The sequence below is a fragment of the Limanda limanda genome, chromosome 12 (assembly GCF_963576545.1).
Source record: "Limanda limanda chromosome 12, fLimLim1.1, whole genome shotgun sequence".
Taxonomy (NCBI): Eukaryota; Metazoa; Chordata; class Actinopteri; order Pleuronectiformes; family Pleuronectidae; genus Limanda; species Limanda limanda.
In genome coordinates this window covers 24,305,803-24,330,048 of record NC_083647.1, presented here as the reverse complement: position 1 = coordinate 24,330,048, position 24,246 = coordinate 24,305,803, and the positions used below count along the sequence as shown (strand labels likewise).

At 43.0% G+C, this 24,246-nt stretch overlaps 1 protein-coding gene across 1 annotated transcript in view; it reads right to left on the bottom strand.

Moving 5' to 3' along the window:
• Positions 1-24,246, bottom strand: part of gfra4a (GDNF family receptor alpha 4a) — an 88,136-nt gene that overhangs the window by 21,821 nt on the left and 42,069 nt on the right. The window contains exons 2-3 of the mRNA XM_061082189.1: positions 1,698-1,979; positions 321-401 (exon numbers count right to left, since the gene is read on the bottom strand). Coding sequence (XP_060938172.1) covers positions 321-401; positions 1,698-1,979 — 363 coding nt within the window. The remainder of the gene's footprint in view (positions 1-320; positions 402-1,697; positions 1,980-24,246) is intronic.

Sequence of the window (24,246 nt, the reverse complement as noted above, 5' to 3'; positions counted from 1 at the left end):
GGTAGGAAACCTCACACTCTGTGCCCCCCCCTTCCAGCTGCATTAAAATAAATAGGTAGTTAATCTGTGCCTCGGGGGGGAGAACAGCAGCACACACCCGGCCTGCGGCTTGGCCCAGGGGCTCGGAGGCAGAGACAGAACCAGAGAGTGAGCTGCTGCTCATCAAACCAACCTGCAGACCCACATGTTGCTACACAGAGTAACATCTGCGTCTGCTCTCTCACATCCACACGTCTAACGCCCGTCTCCCACTTGATTGTGTGGAAACTTTGATTATTTTAAGGTTAAAAGCAGCAGAAAGGGGAGGAGCTTCCAGTCACCTGCAGCGATGGAGGCCAGGCGCACGTAGTCGGAGCCTCTCTCCTCCGGTTCGTACGGGAAACTCTCCACCAGGCTGAGACCTGCAAGACAAACCAGAGGGTTTAGATCCAAATCAACTCAAGTGGTTCTGTTTGTCTTAGTGTCCTGAGACAAAGAGTCAATATGATAAATGTAAGAGCCCAACTGATAAAGCAAGTATAAGATTACTGATATCAATACATTTGACAGAAATTTGTACTTAGGGTTAAATATAAAGTAGATGCATTAAATGCAAATTGTTTTCTGCGTTTTTCATCGTGTTAAATACAAGTTAAATACATAAATACATCCACAGATAAAGGTTCATATTGACAGATACTTATTGGCCAAACTTAATAATACACATGCCCCCCCCCTTACATGACACAGACCAGATGACAAACCAACAATATCTTTACAAACACAGAAAATGGCATCATTAGAGAACATATTCAGACATGAGAATCATACAAACTATCCCTTTGTTTTACTGGGTTCGTTCGTGTTATTTAATTTACTGCTTGATTTAAAATGTGCCGAGTCACCATGTGACCACAGTGTAAACTGAAAAATGAAATTGATTAAAACCATGTGGACACGTTTACTAAACCAGCGCCACAGAGGTAATATTTTCCTCCAGGACCCACAGGAGCTTTATTCTACAATTTACCTCCCAAGCAAATAAGATATTAATGTAGCAAATAAAAAAAGAACAACTCATAGGCAGCGAAGCGTCTGAGGAGCCTGAAGTTAAACTAAATCAACTGTGATGACAGAGAAGGAAACACAGGCTGCTTGTTCGAGGTTAAAAACCAACGAGCAGCTCGTTCATTTTAACAACACGACGTCAGTGAAGGAGACAGAAACGTCCTTTGTCCAAACTGCAGCTTGTCTTTGACTTAATAAACGTCCAGGGTTAAAGTTATGACTCCATTTGCTTTATGAGGTCAAAGTCTTCACGTCTTTAACATTAACACTCGACTTGCAGGATATTGTCGAGCTTGTTTAACGGTTGCCCTACTTTCCAGTCGTTATGAATACAAAATGATATGCTAAATGTCCAAATTTGAATATAAATGTACCGAAAATAACCGGGCTAAATGTAGTGAAGAAGACAGTGACAGGAAGAAGCATTTGAAAAAAGCACAAAAGTGATAAAACACAATATGTGTGGATGGAACAGAAGGAATCAGAGCCTCAGTTTGAACACATTCTGACACAATAATCACTCTTTTCATTTCCTCTGATCCGTGTGGAGGCGGACAGCAGCAGATAATCCCAGTAACATACTGTACCTGCTGCCGCCCCCCCACTGGGAACAGAACCATCCGATTCCGTGGGTCAGAGCCAAGTCTTACCGTGCAGCACGGACTGGTGCAGGCTCCAGTAGATGCTCAGGCAGTTCTTCTCCTTCTTCATGCCTCGTTTACACTGGCAGCCGTGCAGCGGCGTGGACAGCAGAGCCGTCATGGCGTTCTCACACTGGTTCCTCGCCCCCGGGCCCAGCTTCACGCTGCCGTCGCCCGCCACACACTGCCGCAGGGTGCGGAGCCGCGGGCTGCAGGTGTCGTCGCTGGAGCAGGTGTCTCCAGCACGAAGGCAGTCCCGGCCCCCCAGAGACAGGACCACCCGGGGGACGCCTGAGAGACGAGACAGACACGGGAGACAGGTCGGTGAGTGGACGCCAGGATCAGAACTGCGTGATCCACTCGTCTGTTCACCTCTTTGTGTAAACATGAGACATTCAGTTTGCTGAACCCTAAACATATAATCATCATCGTAACAATAATAACTTCAAACAGAGCTTATTGTTCGGACTGTAAGTTCAACACAGACAAAGTGAAACCAGTGAAAACACAACATTGTGAGTGTTGCTATTTGAGCTGTTGCATTCTAATTCTAGAACTGCAGATATGTTTGGAGCATTAAACCCATAGCCTGTCATGTCAGACTCATAATTCTAGTCAGAATATGAGTCTGATTCTGCTCCATTGGGCTGTGATTATGGGGCGTGTTTCAACCGCAGCACGGAAAAAAATGCCTCTTCGCTCAATTGGATAGACCTACAACCAATCAGAGCAACGTAGTATGTGACGTATGTTGAGCGACGCATAGTTGTTGTCAACAGAACTCAGCTGCACGCACGCTGGAAGAAGTAGAAGAAGAAGAAGAGTAAAAACCTCTTTCAAAATGAACGCGCTGTCGATGTCTACTAAAACAGACTCAATGGCAGCATCTACACATCTCAGCTCTCCAGCTGCAGCCATGTTTGTGGAAAACGAATTCAACCCAAGTGCTGTTTGATGACGTAACTGTTGATCACATATCTATGGTTGATCATCTGTCCATCATCGTATAAAGCCCGGCCTGACAATTTGATTGGTCCGAACAGCTTCTGTTTGGAGATAATTTCTCGCGACTCCAGACCGAACTTTCCGACCAAAAAATGTTGTGGGCGGGGCTAAGTTCGTCTGGCACCCAGGTTATTAAACCCAGAAAACAAGTTCTGAATTTCTGCCTGATGTTTTTTTTGTACCTGGGGTTTTTCAAAATAATAATAAAGAGGATTAACATCATCTGACGACTCAGTATATATAGCGTATAGAGTGTTATATATAAGGACGGCCACACTGATGTGAAACATTTGCATCGATTAAAACCTAAATACGTAACATGCGACACGCAAAGATTCACGAGACACAACCCATGTGTGTATTAATTGTGTGTCCCTTGAGGATCATGCAGCCGACTGAGCAGCTGTGTGAGGCCAGTGTTTGCCGTCATGCTTTTCATTTGTGCCCATTGGTTTATGGTAATTCAGTTAATTGCATAATTTACAAGTTAAATAAGATTAAACAAATAGGAATAATAACTGGAGATTCCAGAAGTGCACTGGCATAAAGTTCAGGGACTCACAGGAGTCTGATAATAACAGAAACAGGTGAAAGTGATGCAGACGACAGGAGCGTCTCAACAGGTAAAACAGGAAAATTGCGGCAACAACAACTTCATTATTATTCTTTATTTAAAATCCACGATCGGCTACGTACAGAAAACCTCCAACAAGACTCAACACATCCCACTTTCAGTCAAAAGCTTCATTATCTTAGAGGTTTGGATGAATTTTTTTCAATTTGAAAACTGGAATGATGATGTTTTTTCACAGGTCCCCCCCCCCTGCTCCCTTGTGCCCCCACAGACCCTGGCCACGCCCCTGTTAGCAGAGGCCGCTGCTCCTTTATGTGACAAACAAACGGAATCATTTGCTAAAAATGATCTAAATTGATTTGAATTTAATAATTGTGTCTCATCTCCACGTCCCCTGTCAGCAGTGAAGCGTCTCCGGCTGCATTCCAGCGTTCTGTTAATAATTCCATTCATCAACCCGAGGGGGGGGTGCTTTATTATTCATGAATTCAGACTGTTGTCACATGTAATACATCTGACACCGCTGACTGGGTTCTGACTGGATTCCCCCCCCTGATGCATCTCTCTGATACATCCTGACATGTTCAAAATCACACTGACGTGTTTCTGCTGCAGTCAAAACAAAGAGTCGTATTTATTAGGACTTGTTTACCGTTGTTTCATGTGCCGCCGATCAGATGCAAGAAAATATTCCCAACATGTTCGAGGAGTTCTTCTGTTGGATCTCACAAATATTGTTCTGTTAAATCCACGTGTCTGGTTTGGGAGAACACGATTACAATCACGACTAACTGCAAACTTTTCTACAATGCTAGCTTTGACAACTTTTACTGGTTCTCACTAATTTATCTTTTGGACAAACCTTTGAATGTGTAGATTTCTCCTGCTTGTAGCATCTGATCCCACCTGTTAAAGAACCCGTCTACGGAACGTCTGCCAATTCACTGTTAACCCCTTTTGTAATTTGTAATTGGCTGCAATTCACCTAGGGGGCAGTAGCGAGTATCTCAAAGAATTGGACTTAATGGAGCTAAATGGCTAAAATAATTATTCACACCTGCTTCTTGACAAGAAGGCAGGAAGATATCAATCAGTATAGTATACCACATTAACAAGACATTTTACGGTGAAATCATTTCATGTGCAGTAACGATTTTACGCTTTTATGCCTCAAAATAATAATAAAAATAAACCATCTAGTACCGAATGTCGTGGAAATTCACCAGAAACCCTGAGATGTTTCATTCTGCACCAGAGTGACGGACTGACACCATCGTCCCTCGGAGCCCGGCTCAGAAAGTCCACTCACTGCACCGTGGGTCGGTCAGAACAACGATCTGCTGCCAAACTTCATATTTCTCTTGGTTTAATTCAGTGGAGATCTCAACGTCTGCAACACAACCGCATCGGCCAGGTCGGGTTTCGGTGAAATGTGGATAAAGTGATGTTCTAGACATCTAGAATAAAACCATAAAGCTGCAGTGAAGAAGCCGATAAAGAAAAGCACATATTAAATACTGTTGTACCCGGTGGAATGTAGTGAAAAGCCTTAAATATGAGTATTTTCATCATGGTATTTATTAACTAGACACGGTGATGCACTTTAATTTAAAAGAATTGGTCTTTCAGCACATGAGATGTCCCCAGAAATCCTGTCCACAAGCATTTGTATGTGCTTGGCGAGACGAGTTAGTTTCAGTAATTACATCTTAATCTCATTCGATTCCATCGCAGCTCGATCGAGTCACGAGGAGACGAAGCAGCTTCGCCTGCAGGACGGAGCGCAAACTTCCAACATCTCCGTCCGACTCCGGGACTCAGACAAGCTCTCGATGGCTGACGTGAACTTAGAGATGGTCGGATGAAACAGGACTGGGTGAAACTTTGATTGGTCAACTTTCTCTCCTGATGCGGTTTGTTGAGAGACGTGGGTTTGGACTTGACCAGCAGGAGACATCTGTCAATCACAGACTGGGAAGAGGCAAACAGGTGGTTGCTGTGGGTTTGGGATGTTTGTGAAGCATCTGCCACTCAAAGGAAGAGCTGGTCCTCCAAAAATATCCTCTCAAAAAGCCATGTATTTCTCCAAAAGGTCTCAAAACCTGATCTTATGTAAAGCAAAGGAAGTGGAAGTAACAGCAGGGTGAGATAGTGTCGTCCGTTTCCGATGCAAATAAGCTCCACTCGAGCGTTTTCCCCGGATCAAGTGACGGCTCCTCGGAGAGAAGTGGAGGAATCTGCCTCGTGTCGAGATACGTTACTCGATCGGGAGAAAACTCCCAAGATCCAGATTTGCGTTGAAAATACTGAAAGTCGTCTCACTCGGTTTTAAGAGAAACAATATTTCACTGTTAAGCCATTTCTCATGTGGAGCTGCAGGTGGGAGCAGATAAGTGGGTGGTGTGTGTGTGTGTGTGTGTGTGTGTGTGTGTGTGTGTGTGGGTGGTCTGATAGCAGGATGGGAACTTTAAAGCCAGGGTTTGACTTCCCCGTGGTTGGAGGCAGAGGGAAGAAGCAGCTGCAAGTGCAAATCTTATTAAATTGTAACTAATCCAGTGTGGAGGGAGGTTTGATATTTGTCTGAGACATTAAGCAGCGCTCCAGATTGCCGGAGATAGAACTGTTTGCCTGGGAACCGAGCGGCGGCGCAGCGGCAGTTCAAAGAGAGACAGTCAGAACCAATTAGAGGGAATCAGCTGCCTTGTCGTTCAAATTCGTTCCATCCCACAAACCTCCCGATTTAACCCGCTGAGGTAAATAAACCATCTGAGCTCTCTCTCTCTCTCTCTCTCTTCCTCTATTTCCTCCTCATCCTCCTGATTCCCTGTCATCTCTTTCTTCTCCTCCCTTCCTCTCATCCCTCACTCTCACACAAACACACCTGACGGGCATCAAGCCGACTCTGGATTTAAAGGGAAATGTTTTCAAGGAACAAAAACAGCTAAAGCGAATAAACTTTTCCTCCTGTGATCTCGGGCGGTTCTGTCGCTGGAGAAAAACAAAAAACAGACCGAAGCGAATTCGGTGGCGTGTGTTTCTTTTGACAGACAAAGCGTGGGACGGTTGGAATTAACTTCAAATGATCTTTGTGTTGACGGCGCGCCGGGAATCGGAATTGAAAAGCAATCATAATCCTGCAGGAACATAAAAGTGCAGATTTACAGTCGTGACTACGGAGAAACAACCGAGAGACGATAAGAGCAGCGCACAACAACAACCGAGAAATAACTACACAACTGTTTCTCCTCCTGAGTCTCTGCTCACTTTCAATGAAGCTGCAGCAGCTCCTCAACAACCTCTCATCAGTCACTGACGTCAACCAACACCACTCTAGTTATCTGTGTTAAAACCATTCAGACCAGATTGAATATGACGGTTAACTGGTTTCTCTCTCTTCTCCCCCCCCCCTCCCTCCTCTCTTTGACATGTTTTCCCTTAAAAGACGAACTGAGTTGAACCAACATGTGAAAAACCACTTTAATAATCCATAGGAGTTGATGCATGGAAAGAAATGCAATATATATTTTATGACACATAAAGAAAACTCATTCATAATGGAAAGATATAAATGAATTATGTGTTTGCGTTCAGTAAATTTAAACCTTGTTGTGTTTCCTTAAGATAGAATCTAAGTGCTTGATTTAATATTATTATTATTATTATTATTATTATTATAAATGCTGGATTTAATTTAATCCCATTGTAGGATTATAAAATTCCAGAGTCATACATCTCTATGATCCTAATTAATAATGACATTTCGGGGTTTTCGACCCTTTGAACTCATCATCTTGTGATTGGTAATTTTTGATATATTTGGACAATTTCGAAAGATAATATGTTAAAAAACTAATAAGCACTAAACATCATGAGTGTAAGTTTGTTCGAGAGGAACAAATATTTGGTTTTAATGCAGGAAGACCATGGTCTATCCAAAATATGTTCTGATTATTATTATTATTGTTTTAAATCTAATGAAGATTATAATCGTTCTCTGAGTTTTCTAAACATCCATACATTTACATCATTATGCTTTAGCTGCTGTGAGACAGATATTACAGATGTAGATATTGTATCTCAATGAAAACACAAGACGGCAAATAATCATTAAACGGTTTCTTCTTTGTGTTAAAGAAAAACTTGGCTGACAAATCTATATAACTAAATAAAACAGATAAAAGACATAAACTTCCAGCAGCCAAAGTTGTAAAACAAATGAATGGCCTGAAAGCGCCTGTGGGCCTGTAAACTTTATCTCAGACTGTAAACCTGAGCGATAAAAGCAAACTTCACTTTAACGTCCAACCGCTGATTTGACAAAGATGTTTTTTAAAGCGACTGTTCAGCAGCTTCGTTCTCCAGCGTTCGACCGAAACCGTCTCAGACGAATCTGAAGCGTCGGCTCTGAGTTGAAAACCGTCTCTGAAGTGACCGAGACGCGAGCTCACGAGTTCCATGAGAAGTTTATTCTCTTGATTTAACTCGGCGCCTTTCGTCTGCTGCTGTTTCTTAAACTTTTTTCTGTGTCTCGCGCCGAATCCATCGTCCTCTTCATCAGCCGTCACACGCAGGATGATGAAATCCTTATAGAGAGAGCAGGCCCTCGGATGGCTTTGTAAATGTTTGACAGCTCCACTCGGGGACTGGGCTTCTTCTTTCTGGAGACTGAAGTCGCTTATTAGCAAACTGAGAATCCTCGAAACACTTTTTAAACCGAGATGACTCACGTCGTCTGCCGGGGTCTTTGTCTCGGTTTCACCAGCTTCTAATAATGAAGCTCTCTCTCCTCCCTAGCAGCGTCCCCACAACAAAAAGTAATATTCTCCCCATAAACACACACACTTATGTAAATCCACTCTCACACACAATTGCCGAGTAGTGAAACAACTATTTAGACACATTACCATAAACTCTGTTTTCAGAGAGACTTCTCTGGACGATAATTGGTCGTTGCAATGTGCTGCGACGGCTCCTTTGGCTCTGTATCATTGATTCAGCAAAACATGATGAAATTTGGAGGAGAACCAAGAGACCTCTCTGGCCGTGATGCAGAATGCTAATTTTCCTTCCCACAATCCTCAGAGGCTAATCCATCGTGAGGAAAGTCAATATCACTCCGCCGCTGTTCCAGAATCACCGAGCGGTTCAACTGCGATTTGGACGTTTTGCTCTTTTTCTCCCTTTGTCTCTCCTCAGGATTGAAAAGTGCGTGTGGGCTCGTTCGTCTCTGAGGTGGAAAAACTTTCTTTGTTTTTTTTTTGTACAATCTCCAAAAAAAACATTTAGCAAGTGAAGGAAAGAACTTTTGACTTTTTCACATTTACGTTTTGCGCGATGCTAATGACTCGATCTGACACCGAGCTGCTCACTGGTGTGAATGATATGATGGGGAATGAAATGATTATTCCAGTGAAATTAGATTAGTTCTGTAGATCAGCGTGAAAAAACACATAAAAGACAGAGAAGCTTCAATCGATGCTCTAAAAAGTCCAAATGGGTTTATTATGATAATGACGACGTTTTTTTATGTGAATATAAAACTATAAATACTGCATGAAAGCACGATGGTATTCAACAGAAGGAGAGAAGGCGTTTGTCTTCTACTGAAAGTTCCACAAGGATTGTACTCGGACTTTGAGATACTGAGACTTTTTCTACTTTTTATATTCAATCGAATGAAAGTTTGAACTCCTCCACTCCGTCTAGATGAAGACGACAATGTGTCAAAGTCAAAATCCCCTGAAGAAGTGAATAAATACTTCATTTCCCATCTTTCTGTCTTCTATATATTTTCCTCTCTCCATCCTTCATTACGGGTCTGTTTTGTCAGCTGATTGGAGACATGACTCAGCAGGTTTTTCCCTCTGCCCTGGACTCCTGATGCAGCAGTGATTCACTCTGACAACCTGTTCACTCCCACAGAGACGATCTGAATGCTGAATCTCCTTCTTCCAATAGAACTCGATGCATCTCTTACACCACGGCTGCTTTAACTCTAATAAAAGAGTGCGAGCGCCTCAATGTCTGCTCCGTTCACTCGTCACATTCACGTCAGCTGCAGTGAAGTCCCAGAACAGAACAAATTCTGTTTTTCCATTTCCTCCTTTTTACCCCGAGTCAAAGACCAACTCCTCACCTGCACTCGGGAGTTTCCAAACATCTCGTCAGAATAAACCAGAGTCGACTGCTCTGTGTAAACTGAAAGGTGAACTGACAATTATTGTGACGCAGAGCCGAGCCTCTGGAACAGCACGGGAACAGGATGTATGAAAAACTAGATGTGAACAGTTATTCAAGCTGCGACACCCTTATTGTAACTGTTTGTACAAGGCTCCTGTTTCAATGCATCCGTCCATTCATCACTTTAAAGGTCTCGGAGCTGAATCCCAGTGGACAAGGTGCAAGTGGTCGGTTCACAGCTTGTCAACAAATCAAAGGACAGATAACAAGAATCAATTATAGTTCACGGTGCCTTTCTTCACACCCAAACAAAGACATAAATAACTGAAGTAAAAACAAGATTTAAAATCGGATTAGGAGAGACAAACATCTTGTAAGACATGAATCGATGAGATGTGAAACCAAAGGATATAATCGGATTAGTGAGGGAAAGATAAGATGTGAAGAGACAAACCTCGAGTAACACACATTCAGTCAGTCTCTAACAAACCCGAACCCAGATCTGTGAGTCGTTGGGCCGAGGGAAGTCTGGAGTTCGTGGATTTAGTCGAGCAGTGAATCCACATCCAGTCTCAGGTCCTTGGGGGCCAGCGGAGAACTTCCTCTTTTTCTAAAGAGTCATTCAAAGTGAGGCGATGCATGGCCGCCCACTGTGGGTCACTGAATAACTCCCTCTCCTCTGAATGAATGAAGCCGTTTCCTAAAGAACTGGGAGTCTGGGAGTGAATAACATCTTCCTGTCGATGGCCAGCTTTCCTAAAGTTAAGACTTTTAAACTTTAAACAGACCAAACGCTTTGTTCCTTCTTCTTTCAGGATGTTGAATCAGGACGGAGCCTTTTGATTCCGGAACAGTTCAAAAAAACAAAGGTGCAACGGAAACTTCAAGTGTCTAAAAAACACAGAGGAGCCGGATGCAGCGGCTGCAGCTTCAGTTCAAAGATGAAGATCTGAAGAGGAAGAGGATGATTGACGCTTTGAGGACTGAAGAAACCTCCGTGTGTTTGTGTTTGATGTTCTGAGAGACATGTGTTGTTCTGTAGCTGGTTTAGAACTTGTAGTGATTGAATTACAGTTTTACAATTGGCGGAGAATATTATATTACTAGAATTAAGATCCACATCCCTCTCACGTCTGTTAAATACGAAGCTTGAGCCATCGGCTGGTTAGCTTAGCTTAGCATAAAGTCTGGAAAGAGTGGAAACAACGAGCCTGACTTGTCCACTTCTGAAACCACAACTAAATTCACCATAGATCCAGATTTTCATGAATATCTTTCGTCTTTATTCAAGATCCATGAATTATTATCTGACAATCTATCTAACAAACAAACCGACGGGGGTGGAAACATTGTCGTAGGTAAAAATAAGTAAAAAAGTAAAATAAGTTAAAAATATTCGCTTTTTTAAGGGGTTGAACTCCAATTTTTGAATTATTGAAAACCGAGAAATACTAAATACGAGTGTGGGTTCAACATTCGGGGGCAGATATTTCCCCTTGTTTACTGTATTTATGCTAAGCTAAGCTAACCGTTAGCTGGAAAGAAAGTGTAGATCTGACAATAACCTTCGATGTCGGGAGACGTTTAGCTGCCCTGGTTCAACTCTGGCTGCTTGTATATCTTTCATAACATGAACCACATCTGTTGTTTTCAACGATACAAAACAACCTCAAAACGCCAACAACAACAACAACAACAAAAACCCGTGCAACCAGCATTGTGTTCTAACGTGCACGGAGAAAACAAATGCAGCTCGTCCACAGAAGTCCCGTCCACCTGGTCTCCGAGCCCATTAGAGGAGCTGGCTGTTAGCGTGGTGACCCGTGTCCACCCGGCCAGCTGCACCCTGTCGTACCACGCCAAGAGAGGGGGGGGGGGGGGTCGGACAAGATGACCACAGAACAACAGGTTGTCAGCACGACGTCCCATTATCCCCCGGCTCTCATTGTGTTGTTCTGCTCTTTGCTCCTATTAACATTCTGCCCCGTCGCACAACATGTTAATATCTGTTGTTAGTCCGTGTTGAGATGGAGCCGGGACACAAAGCAGCGGCTTAATAACTGTTGTCGACCCGTGTTGCTACAAAAATACACTTAGTGTCATCAGCCGGAGAGTAGAAAGCTCCGCTGGGTGGGGGGGTAGAGGCTGTAGAGAGGAGGCGTTTTTGTGTGGGTAAATCCAGACTTGATAAAAGAGCTCAATGTCAGCTCCGATGTAATTGTTGTCAATTATCTCAGTGAGAGAACGATCTGGGGAAACAGGCCTGTTTGTTTCCTCCTCTGTCTGGATGACCTTTAAGAATCCTGCCCCCCCCGTCTGAGCTCCGTGGATCTGACACTCATCGGCGCTAGCGTCTGGGATGTCGGAGCTAAACTAGTGCCGGCTCCAGTGTACATGACAGAACACACAACTGGGACCACAGGAAACTCTGTGCTGGCGTTTCCTTCCACTGGCTTGAGTAGTATTAAGCTCCTCTCCTCTCAGAGTCGGGGGAGAGTGCACAGTCGACCCCAGCGCTCGCCCATCTGTCTCACTCAGGGTGGGGGGGCAGCCGGGTGGAGAGAGCAGCCCACACATCCTCTGAATCTCCTGATGGGTTCCTGCAGTGCTGCAGTGCATGCTGGGAGGAGTGATTACACCAGTGGGTCCCCGGTCGGCCCAGTCATCTCCTCCCAGGCCTGGAGCGCTGCTTAGAGGAGGAAAAGGAGGAAAAGGAGGAGAAGGAGGAGAAGGAGGAGAAGGAGGAGAAGGAGGAGAAGGAGGAGGCCCCGGGGACATTTCATTCAAAGCACCTGAACCACCTCGACTGGTCGTCTCTCAGTGTGATGGTTCAACGCTTGATCTTCTTTTTCAGACACATAAGAAGAAATCTCTCCCTCTTTTGACTGGTGTGAAAAAGGCTTCTTAAAGAGATGAAACCCGAAGCTAAACCAAGAAGAACCAGTGAATTCAGACTTTTGCTTTCAATGTCAGAGCTTTTCACTCCGACAACATCAAAACGATATCGTTGCTCCAAACCACGATTCAACCAGCGGCTCTCGCTGCATCACACAGGTTCAAGAGCGAAATGAGCCTGAAACCACAAACTACACAGATCTCATGAGTTCTTTGTTCGACTTTAATGTCCTAAAATGTGTTTATTTCTTTGTTTATCAGGGTTATTCTAAAAAACTCAAGAATGGATTTCAGCTAAACTTGGTGGAAGGATAAGGAATGGGGCCATGAAAGAACCTATTCCATTTTGGAGCAGGTTCGGACAAAGGGATGGATCCACAATTTATCTGACCCCTTATCTTCACCATTGCCAGATAGGACATTATTTCCAGTTTTCCAAGGGAACGATTTATGGATATCGATCAAGAAATCAAGAATATTTAGAGGACTAATATCTAGGAGTGTGAGTAGTTTGTTGCAGCCTGATTAATTAAACAGGAGGCGGCACAAATACACAAATTCCTGCAAAGTTTGTGGCTCGAATCTAGAATCCCAGTCCCTCATCTCTCATAGAAAGATTAATGTGATTCTAATTCCCCCTTTATTAAAATGAATGATTTCAAAACTTCATCCCACTGAAGGGTTTAAACTCAGTATCTCTCTCTCTCTCTGTCTTTCAAAGCCCACAAGCCAAAACCCCCCCCCCGCGCTTTTACAGTTACAGTTTCTCCAGTTGCACCACAGGTTGTGTGAGTATTGTATATGGACATAAAGCACATATACAGTCTCTCACCTACAGCCACAGAGTTTTGTTCTCATTTTGTTTGCCTCGGTGCTGCGTGCATCACAAAGTATGAATATATTCACTGAGCTGCACAAATACGCCTCATTCCTTTTCCTCACATGGGCTGAACCTGCTCTTCAGTGAAGCCTCACCATCCCTCCACCTCCCCAGGGGCCCTTTCATACTGTGTGTGTGTCTGTGTGTGTGTGTCCCTGTGTGTGTCCCTGTGTGTGTCCCTGTGTGCTGCAGAGAGAGAGAGAGAAAGAGGTTTGCATTCGCGTGAGTGCAATGTACTATTGTTGCTGAGAATAAATGTGTGTGCAGCGTTAAACGGTGCATCTTCCTCTCAGCGTCCCCCTTCGTGTTTGTGTGTTTACTGTACGTGTGCGACAACACACTCTTACACAAGCATTTTGTGTTCAAACATTTTACCGTGGGCGGAAATAATGGTATTGTTTTGAGTTAATCCCAAGTGAGCGGAGCGACAGATGCAAAAGCTCTTCCGAACGCTCGCAATGGCAAAGAAAGTTGAGATGGAAGTGAAAATATTTGTGTTATTCATCACAACACTGTCGTTTGTCATCTGGTGAGGTCACCGGGTCGTCGGGAGAAAAACACGACTCCGGGCTAAAGCAGCTTTTCTTGACACAATTTCGATTTTATCACTTAGATTAGATTTTTGTCGTCAATGTTTTTAGGCCTCTTTCGGTGTATTTCTTCTTTTTAACCAATAAGCTCATTGTTATTTTTATTCTTTTCACAGAAACTATAGAAACTACAACAACTATATGGATAATATTATTATGTGTTCTTATTATCGGCTTCCAAATCAAACTGAAAACCTGAAAAGAGTTTAAAATATAACAGAATGCTGGAGCTGCTCTTAAGGCTCGTTATGGTCCAACACCTTTAATAATATTATAAAGTTTCTTTCTTTACATTGTTATCAACTGCACAGTTTATCTTTAAGACTCAATTGATTCACACACAAGTGTACGAAACACAACTTGTGCGTCTGTGTGACAAACGACTTCAAGCTCAAGTGTGAAACAAAGTAGTTGTGTTAATTGTTGTCGCCTGATTCCTGAACACCAGCAACTGCGATCTAACAAATTCAATTGATCAGTAAGACAAACATTAACTTAACCGCTCCTAGGAAATTGTGTTAAAGGCATATAGACGACCAATTAATCACCCAGAAATGTTTCCATCAATAATATTAATCATGTGTCAGGATTCAGCTTCAGTAAATCTTTCAGTTAGTGACCAAGTTAGCAAACTGAGGACCTGAACAGTGGTCAGAGAAAATGTCGATGGCATTTTGTTCCGCTATAGTTCAACAATAACTAAATGATGAGCAAACAGATAATGATTAGAAGTAGCTGTTGCAGATTTAAATGTTATTGTAGTTTCTTAATAAACCAGAAATCTGTTTCTCTTTTATAAAGTCAATAAAAACTCTGTTGTGAGTCCGAGCTCTGTCCATGGTGCTGAATCCGGAGCTGACAGCCACACAGTGTTAAACTGGACCGAGAGCAAACTACTGCAAATATTAGAAATCATCAACTTTACAACTTGTTCATCCGCAAAGTAACTTGTGTATAAAAGGAATGTAAAACGTATTAACATGAACATAACTCATTTAATAGAATAAAGCAGTTTATTGTTCCTCTTCTTCACCAGTTCGCACTCACATCTGGTTCAAGGCTCGGTTGTGTAATTTGTGTTGAGGGGGTTGTTTTCATATTAAGTTTTATTCTATCTATTATTTCCAGAAATCTCTGCCTGTCTGTACTTGTCTCACATCTTGAGAACTGCTCATCTTATCGGCTTCACACTTGGTGGGTGTGTTGTTAACGGCCTAAGGAAGTGAAGTGTTGAGTTGGTACGATTTTTACACATTTAATTTAAAATAAAAAACCACAGCTGCACTAGTCTAAATTAAACTTATGGAACCATCTCCTGGAGCAAGGCAAAACCAAAGTTGTGATAAATATTCTTCTCCATCTCTGGAAACAAACCGACCACTAAACCTCAAAGTACCTTATAAAGATTAGAATTTAAAGTATTGACACAATTTAGGATTGAAATTCTTTAAACTACTGAAAAGAACCACGTTAAAATAAGACAATAATCAAAAAGTTACAGCCCAAAACTGTATTTAAATATTTGCTGCATCTAATACATGTCTCACCAAACGTCTACTGTAACTTCTTTAAGGTTACAGCTCTTTCCTGCCTCTTGTTAAATGCCTTTAACACTCTAATCTGTCCCATGCATGGGAGTATGCGTGTACAAATGTATTTTACACATGCATCTGTCTGATCTGTGCTTCCGATGGAGAGCGCCGGCTGGAGGGGGCGGCGTCATGTGACCTCCGGGGGTCGAGCTTTCTGTCTGTTTTGCAAAGCGCTCGTCTGCCTCTGTTCTGGAACGCGCCCCGGGTCAGAGGAGGTGACGGGACGAGGACATGTTGATTGCCAGCCCGAGCTCTGAATGCATCACCGACCCCCAATTATAACTTTTACAAAGAGCTCTCCAAACGTTGGTTTTTAACCTGGCGGCCACAGGTCAGCAGTCAATTAGAGCGAGGGAGAAAAAAGAGAGAACTTTTCTCCGTGAGAGGGAGAAAAACTAACCTTGAAACTGGCAAATGGAGTTCATTGTTCAGTCAGATGGTTTCAAGCCCTCGTGGAGGCGGCGGCGTCATTATCGCCGAGTTATGTTATCATCTCCATTTTTGTTCTCCGCTGCACATGCCCTCCCCGGCCAAGAATCTACTCCGCATTAATTACTGATTGTGGATGCATGCTAATTAACGGCGTCGGTCCAAGAGATAAAAATAGACGGGACTTTGATGTGAGCGCTCGGCAAAAGCTCCGCGGTCGCTTGCTTCTCGGGAAATGACCCGCGATGAGCAAAGGAGGTGAGTTGATGTTTCCTTATGTAAGGCGGCGGATTAGAAGACGCTCCACTGGTTTCCGGTTTCCCCTTATCTGAGTTAGGAGAGCGTTATGAGATCAGGACCGAATGATAACATGTATCGACAGATTCCCTCCCGTCGCCTTCCATCTCTCTCCAGCTACTTTCTCACTCTTCCACAGCGATATCATTCTGCATGAGCAAAGTCATCGTTTTGAATCTCTCGGCTTCACCCGGTGGAATAAGTTTGTGCTTCGGGTTTGATGTTGTTGTGCAAGAGTGACTTTGAAATTAGTTTTTTGGGGCATATTTTCTGCTCTGTTCTTTCCACAGCTGCCGGTGCTGCTGTGTATGTCAGCGCTCTGGAGCTGGAATGACCCGGTGAGCGTCACAGTTTCATCTCCATCCTTGTCACTTGGAGGAGAGATGCTCAGTTTAGCTCTGTGGTCACGGGTTTTGGGGCCCGAGGCGTCTTTTTAATGAGCCGATGCCGTCCAGGCCGGAGCCGGTGGTCTGTCCCCCCTGTTCTGTGCAGGCTCCCTCTCGCCGAGGCACAGACAATGAAAACCCACGGACACGAGTATTACACGGAACCCGCAGAGGCAGATGAAGTCGGACACAAATGAGCAGCTCGGCTCTCTTTGTGTCAGAAGCAATTTGAAGTGCTGGCTGTGGACAGGCGGCTCGGGAACACACAGGAAAGCTTCTGCTCACTCGGGTGAACTCGCCGAGCGCCTCCATCTGCACCAGATGGGAAAATACACAGCGTATGTAGGAGGAGGTAGAAAAAAAGCCTCACTTATACAATGTTGTGGACATTTTAAATACAGTTTGTGACGGTAAATAACAAATTCACTGGTTTGGAAAAGAAAGAAACAGTTCTGTGTTGTAACTTCAACGAACCCGGTGGAGAAACGTTCTCTTACTGCGTTACACAGATTTACACGTTTCTCTAATGGAACTAAAACGAATGAGCTTTCAATGTAAGACTTGTGACTAATGTCATAATTACCTCGGTCAGGGTTTTGCTTTTGCTTGTGAGCAGGATTACGATTAAACTACTGGATGGATTAACACGAAAACACAATTCATCTCTTTGGGGTTTTTCAACAATTCGGTTAATGGTCATTCACAGATTCTAGAAAGGAAAAATGTGGCATTTTTATAGGAGTGGTATTGATCAGTTTGTGCAATTTGGTACAGAACTAAATAAAAGTCCAGTATAGTGAATTAAAATGTGTTCTTTAAAGTGGAGCTTTTTATAGTTTCTGGAGCAGAAACGTTTAAATGCAAAGCCGTGATGGTTCCAGGTCTTTTGATGAGGACAAATTCATGTCTTCTCTACTTGCTGCGGATCTTTGTGTGATGTTCTGGTTCTTTGACCCGAAGTTTCCTTGAGTAAGAAATCACTAAGTTTTCTCTCTGGTTTATCTATTCGGTCGCGCCCTGAGGCAAGACTAAGTTTAGTTGTCGTTTTTCTTTTCTTATGATGTGTTTCTCTTACTTTGATATATCCTCTAACTAATAAAGGCATCTTACCTACATCCTTGGCTCGAAGCGAGAGCCTGAAGTGAGCCCAGGGGCTTCGCTTTGTCTACAGCTCCTCACGTTCACCTGGAGTCTCGAACATCAACACTAAGCAAGAATAAGCACAAGCTACCTTCTTGCCTCTGAATTCTTCTTCCTTTAGGATTAAAACTTTGAGCAGATTCATCTGGTCTGAGAAGAAGAGTGAGTATAATCTGCAGATATCTACGATCCGTCTTCATGATTATATCAAAAATACAAGTTGTGGATATTAAAAGCAAGAATCAGGATCAAATACAAATAAAAACCTGATTGAGCGAGTTACAAATGAACAATGAGGGGGTTTTCATGACATCTACCAAGGAGACTATTTCATTCCTTTCTGTTTGTTACAGTAAAATTACCGATGGGATTTCCATGGAACTCAGTGGAAGGATTGGAAAACAACCCAATAACACTGGTGTGAATCTGCACAAAGAGTCGGATCCAGGGATTTTTGCAAAGGAAATAATAAATAGATCTTGCTAAAAAAACATAAATCTGGTTTATTTAGGAAGCTGATATCTATGCATGTGTCCAAACTGTTTCAAAATCAAACTATAATCTGGATCTACCTCCGCCAACAAGGTTTTATTTTTCCTAATAGCATCAGGAGCAAGCTGGCAATTTCATTTTAAAGTGCAGAAAATGATCCCAGCATTCAACATTTCACAGGTATGATGAATAACCAACAGCTACTGTAACATATTCCTTCCTGATGTGACAAAACGCTTTTGACACCTTTTCCCCCAAAGATCACAACTGCTCCGATGACAGGTTAGACAAAGCGTCCAATCAGGAGGTTCGTTATAACATAATGTGACTTTAATTAGCGGAACAATGTGACCTTAAAGAAAAAACCTCATTCCATCCAGCTGAGAAAGTAAAGTGTGATTTGAGAGAATTCAGCTGGCAGGTGTGACGACGCCTGTGAATCTGCTGCCGTCACCGACAAGCTGCTGCACCAGCCACTAGAGGTCACATGACAGAGAGAGAGGAAACATCACTAACGATATTCAACGAGACGCCAAAGATGCTGTGAGTGAAAAAAAAACAACTCTCTCGTGGAGCCAGTAATGATGAAAGCATCAGGTGAGGATCCGGCTCCACTGGACTGAGGGACGCTCTCTCACTGTTCAGCAGCCGGAGAAGAACACTCGCCCGACTCGCAGCTCAGGAGGCGACTGGAGCTGCTGGAGTTTCTCTCTCTTGGCGAGGACGTGAGCGTGGAGGCGGGGGGGCGCCTCACTCGACTCAGAGTGGATAAGGAGTTTGTTTACAGATCTAATACTCGCTCTAAGAGGAGAAGAAGACGGGTGAAGTTACGGTGAAGCAGATTTGATTCACTGCCGCACACCAGTCTTATTAAAGAGGCTCTTCGTAGGACAGCTGATGCTTTTGAGATATTTATTTTTTCCTGGCACCAACAACACCGATAGAATAAGGAGGGAAAGAGCTTCTTATCTGCAGACTCATGCAATATAATAACTTCCTCTCTGGTTGTTTATTCATCTGCAGGATTACACAAAAACTTCAAAACAGATTCATATATTTCCCCGGATGGAACATCGGCCGAAAAAGAGCCAAAACATTTTGGAGCAAATCAGAATCAGAGGATTTTATTTCTCTTTCTTTAAGAGGACGTTTTTGTTTTGTGGTTTTTGACGATTTCTCTAATTTCCCAGGGAATAACTGATGGATCTACATGAACATACACATGTGTCTCGTTCTCTACATCATGCCTGGTTGGATTGAACCTTTGATTTTATAATATGATGGATATGTTTGACTGTAACTGAAGCAGTCAACCTCTAACAGCTCCAGTGTGTGTGTGTGTGTGTGTGTGTGTGTGTGTGTGTGTGTGTGTGTGTGGCAGCACGACGCCACCGTCCAAGTTCCTCAGGATCTGAGTCACTGATCCACTTGACGCCGAGTGCCTTTTCCTCCAGAGCAGCAGCAGAAGCACTTTTAATCAAGTGATTACCACCTGATTACACGTTACACGTTTTTCCTTTTTCGCTCATATTTAAAGCCTCTTGCACTCCCACTCCTCCTCTCAAGCCCGGGGCTGATTAGTGTCTGTTTGCATGGAAGTTAGTGGAGATTGTGTAGGGTCACTAAACTCCATACACTCAGAGAGAATGGTCGTGCTGATTGAGAACGCCAGGGAACCGGGGCTCCACGTGGGCATCTGGACGTCAGCCATTAAAATAAATGGTCAAAAAGAACCTGATGACGACTGATCACATCTCAACATCAACGACCAGAGGGAAGTACTTGACTTCCGGGAAAATCAGAAAGTGTTAAATCCAAAGTATGAAGCCAGCTGCCAAACGCACGTCTCTCTGCAGCTCTTTCCACAAGCACCTGAAAATGTACTGGGAAATGAAGAGCTGACATATTTCTGTATTAAATCATATTTAACAGTAAAAGACGACTCATTGAGAGGATCAACTTCTTGAGTCCGATTGAAATCCACGTCTTTATTTATTGTTAATTGAACAACTGTGTGTATTACGTTACCGGATCTAATATTCAAACATGGTCACAGCCGGACACTGGCATTAAAAATAGACCAAATGATAAAAACCATCGTTATTTAATCATATCAGGATCACACACTTCAATAGTACAGGATATTATGTGGAGGTTATAAGGTTTGATACCCAGGCCTCGTGTGTGGGAGGAGATGATGAACAATCCTCTCTACCAGAGCAGACTGGAAACAATTGGACAAATGGTTAAAGGGAAAACACCTGAAATTTGTTTTAGTGTTGATGGAAAAGACTGAGATATATTCATAAAGTCGTTATGATCTCAGAAAAACCAGGAATTTAACCCTCAGATTCTGTCCAGGTTTAAAACAACAACAAAGATTCCTGTGTCAGATTATAAATATCAAATAATCAATGTTGACCCAAATGTCAGCTGGAACCTTTTAATACCAGGAGTCAAGCACCGGCTGTGAGATGAAGGGAGGACATTGAACTCCGCTAACACTCTACTCTTCTACTCGACAGGATTCTGTTCATCTGATTCCAGCTGCTCCTCTTAAACACCCAAGCTCCTTCCCTGTCCTCCATTCTCTCAATGTATACATCGGTTCGTTTGAAAAGTATGAATCTGACCGATATGACAGTTATTATCACTTAATTTCTTAGAGAGAGAGAAAGAGAGAGAGAACGGAGCCTTTAATAGTCAGTTTGAGTTAGTTGTCTATTTTTTCGTTGTTACAAGATGTCTATAGATTGCTGCTGCGGACAGAACGATTGTTTTAATTGGGCAGAGAGTGAGAGAGAGAAAGAGAGACTGAGAGAGAGAGAATGAACGGATATTCACCCACTGCAGTAGAGAGCTGTGTGTGCTTGTTTTGCGTGAACATGCACAGCAGCAGTGGTCTCTACTGAGAGTGTGTGTTGAGTTCTGCACGCCTGCTAAAGACGGCAAGATCTTTAGCTGTGGTAGGTTTTCACATTTTCCTGCTGATGCTGAATCTGACTGTGACAGAGAGAGAAAGAGAGAGAGAGAGGGAGAGAGAGACTGCTTCTTTTCCACTTTTAAAATTAAACCTGTGATTTAATTAGCAACATGAGCTGTGGGATTCTCACCTGCACACACTTTCCCTCTCTCTGTTTGCAGACGCAGCCCCTCACCGGGGAGAGCTGAGCGCGGGAGGCAGCACTGACAGGTTATTAAAGAGGGGATGCATCCGCCCTCATCCTCCCACTGATTAGAGAATTCAATTCCATTGTTTGCAGCGTCGTGTGTGCGATATCTGCGAGTTTTAATTGGACTGTGACAGAGAGGAGGGAGTGTGACGTTTGTGGCAAATTGTTTAAACTGCAGAACAAGTCCGTGACCGAAAAGGAAATTACAACTAAAACTCAGCGTATTATCGGTAACAAAAAAGCTTCACAAACTCAGACATTGAAACGTGTGAACCCCACTGGGAAGGTTTCTGGGCTCCACACACGGAGAATTTGCTTTGGTTTCGTGAAAAAAGGAAATCAAGACTTCACTGTATTGGACTGTTCACTGTGACAAATGCTCTCTATTTGCTGCAGGAAAAATATGAAGAACAGTGGTTCTTCATAAGAGCTTATCGTCCAGGCTGGCAACAACATTTCCTGTAATAATCGAGGCAAACTTTCTTAAAAAAAAGGGGGAAAAGGAGACAAAAGGCTTTGTGGCTGCACGTAATGTTGTTTTTCTTCCGTAGCTAAAGATATTAGAACCTTGGAACCTTTAGCTCCAAAGGAAAATAACTGATTTTATGCACTCAATTTAGTGGAGTTAGTAGTGAAGTCTGATAAAATGCTCCCACAAGACGTTACAGAAATAAGCTGTTAAATGCGCTTCATGCTTATTTGTTTAACCCCCCGGCCCCCCCCACACAGACACACACAGACACACACTGAGGGTTTTACTATGGGGCTGATTCAACAGAGTCCCAGGGGCCGACTAACGGATTATATATAACTCCACTAACTTTGATGGAAGCCGGCAGGAGGAACTTTCGTGGTCAGACGGCGCCGAGTGGGAAAGTGCGTTCGCGTGTTCACAGACCGGAAAGAGACACATGTGCTCAAATCATATGGAGTTCCGTACCAAATCCATACAGTTCAGAATTGTACATCGCACGCATATAACACCTGTTGTCAAGAACAAAATGGATGCTAATATCTCACCGCTCTGCTGGAAATGCAACTCTGAGACTGGTAATTATGTCCACTGCTTCTGGTCATGTGGGAAATTACAAAGCTACTGGTCTACTATAGTGATTGAAATGACTGCTATCTTTGATGTCCCAATACGGATGGACCCTATGTGCCTGATACTTGATCTCCCGGAGGGTCGGATTACTGACAGTAAACACAGGAGACTTTTCAATATACTAACGTTTGCTGCTAGAAAGAACATTTTACTCTTTTGGAACAAGAATTTTGTTCCCACAAAAAAGTCATGGCACAACATTGTTATGGACTTCATTCCTAGTGAATACATCACGTGCATGCTTCACTCCAAAACAGACGCCTTCTATAAGGTCTGGGACCCTTACTTGCAGCATATCGGGTCCACACTGTCATCTTCCTTGCTTCGTGGATTTGTCTTAAGGGGTAACGTTCATTTTGTGGCCTCGCTATGCTCTGTATTGACTCCTATCTGACTCTGCCTTGTCTTGATGGAAATTGTGCCCACTGTCTTAAATTCCTATTTTCTTAATTAATATCTCAATTATTTTCTATTTTACTGTATCCACATGCCCACATTCTGTTGTTTCCCTTTTTTTTTGTCGTGTCTGAGCAGTTCTGTTTGTTTTGTGTTGTCTAAAAAAAATGTGTAATAAAAATATATTAAAAAAAAAAAATCATATGGAGTTCTATATGATGTCACTTCCTGGTAACGAAGAGGAGCCTGTAAAGAAGTTGGGATAATTATAAATCTGCTGCTGAAATATTGAGTAGGTCGGGGAGGTTCAGCAAGGGTCGGTGTCGTGGTTTGACTGTCACCGACGCCACCGCTCCGGGTGATTGAGCATTTGCCGATGGGAACTCCCCGTCAGTAAAAAAATTATCTCTGTGTTTTTTTATTCGCGCAAAACTAGAACAGGATGTTATAGATTCATCCCTAGATTCCATCAAATATACTCAAGACTTTCAAAACACCATTTTCATCATGGAAATTAGCCGATACATGCTCTGGACCAATTGAGAGTCAGTCTCAGCATTGTATGGCATCAGATAACTAATTCAAACCAAACTACTAGTGTGATAAGGACTATAACCACAGAAACAGTCTTGTGTGTCCAATTCACTTACATGGAGGAGACCGGGTTTAAGACCTACGCTGCAGGCAGCCAACAGGGGGCGATCCAGACGATTTGGCTTCAATTTTAGGAAGTTGTCCATCATAATATAAAAGCTGGAGAGTTGTGTCTTACTTCTCTGGTTTTAGCAGCGAGTCCTTTCACATTACATGCATCTGAGCCACTGTTAAAGTAGAACGATTGTTTCGTGTTGCAGCTTTTAACCCTTTTTTTTTAAGGCGGGATCTTAAAACTGTGGAGTTAAAGCAGCAATAAACAGAATCCTGTCATCACACGCTACACAAACCAGCAGAAAGGCTCCAGGACCCAGAGAAAAGAACATAGAGATAAAAAAAAACAACTCTGGACGAAAGTGCTGCTCCTACAAAACCGATGAAAAAAGAATGAAATGCAACGAATTCAGCTCCTCTTGTTATTTATTTCCTCCACATTAAAGGACATTAGACACAGAGCAAACACGGCTCAGTTCCTATTAACTGCTGCAGTAATTACATTTAAAAAAAAATCAAATAAGAAATAAAGTGTCCGTGCTTATACAACTGAAACTGTACAGATACTAAAGCACATTAAAACCTTCCTGTTTGAAGGTGTTAATGAATGTGTGGCTGTGGCTGTGCATCACTGACAGGAGGTTTATTCACAGCAGCAAGTTTCAGAAGTTTTACTGTGTTTTTATTGGTGTTTTCTCACAATATCTCAAAGCAACTTTCAAAGTAGAATAATATTCGATTCTCTAGAATAAAGTTTGAGTGAGCGGCCTCCACAG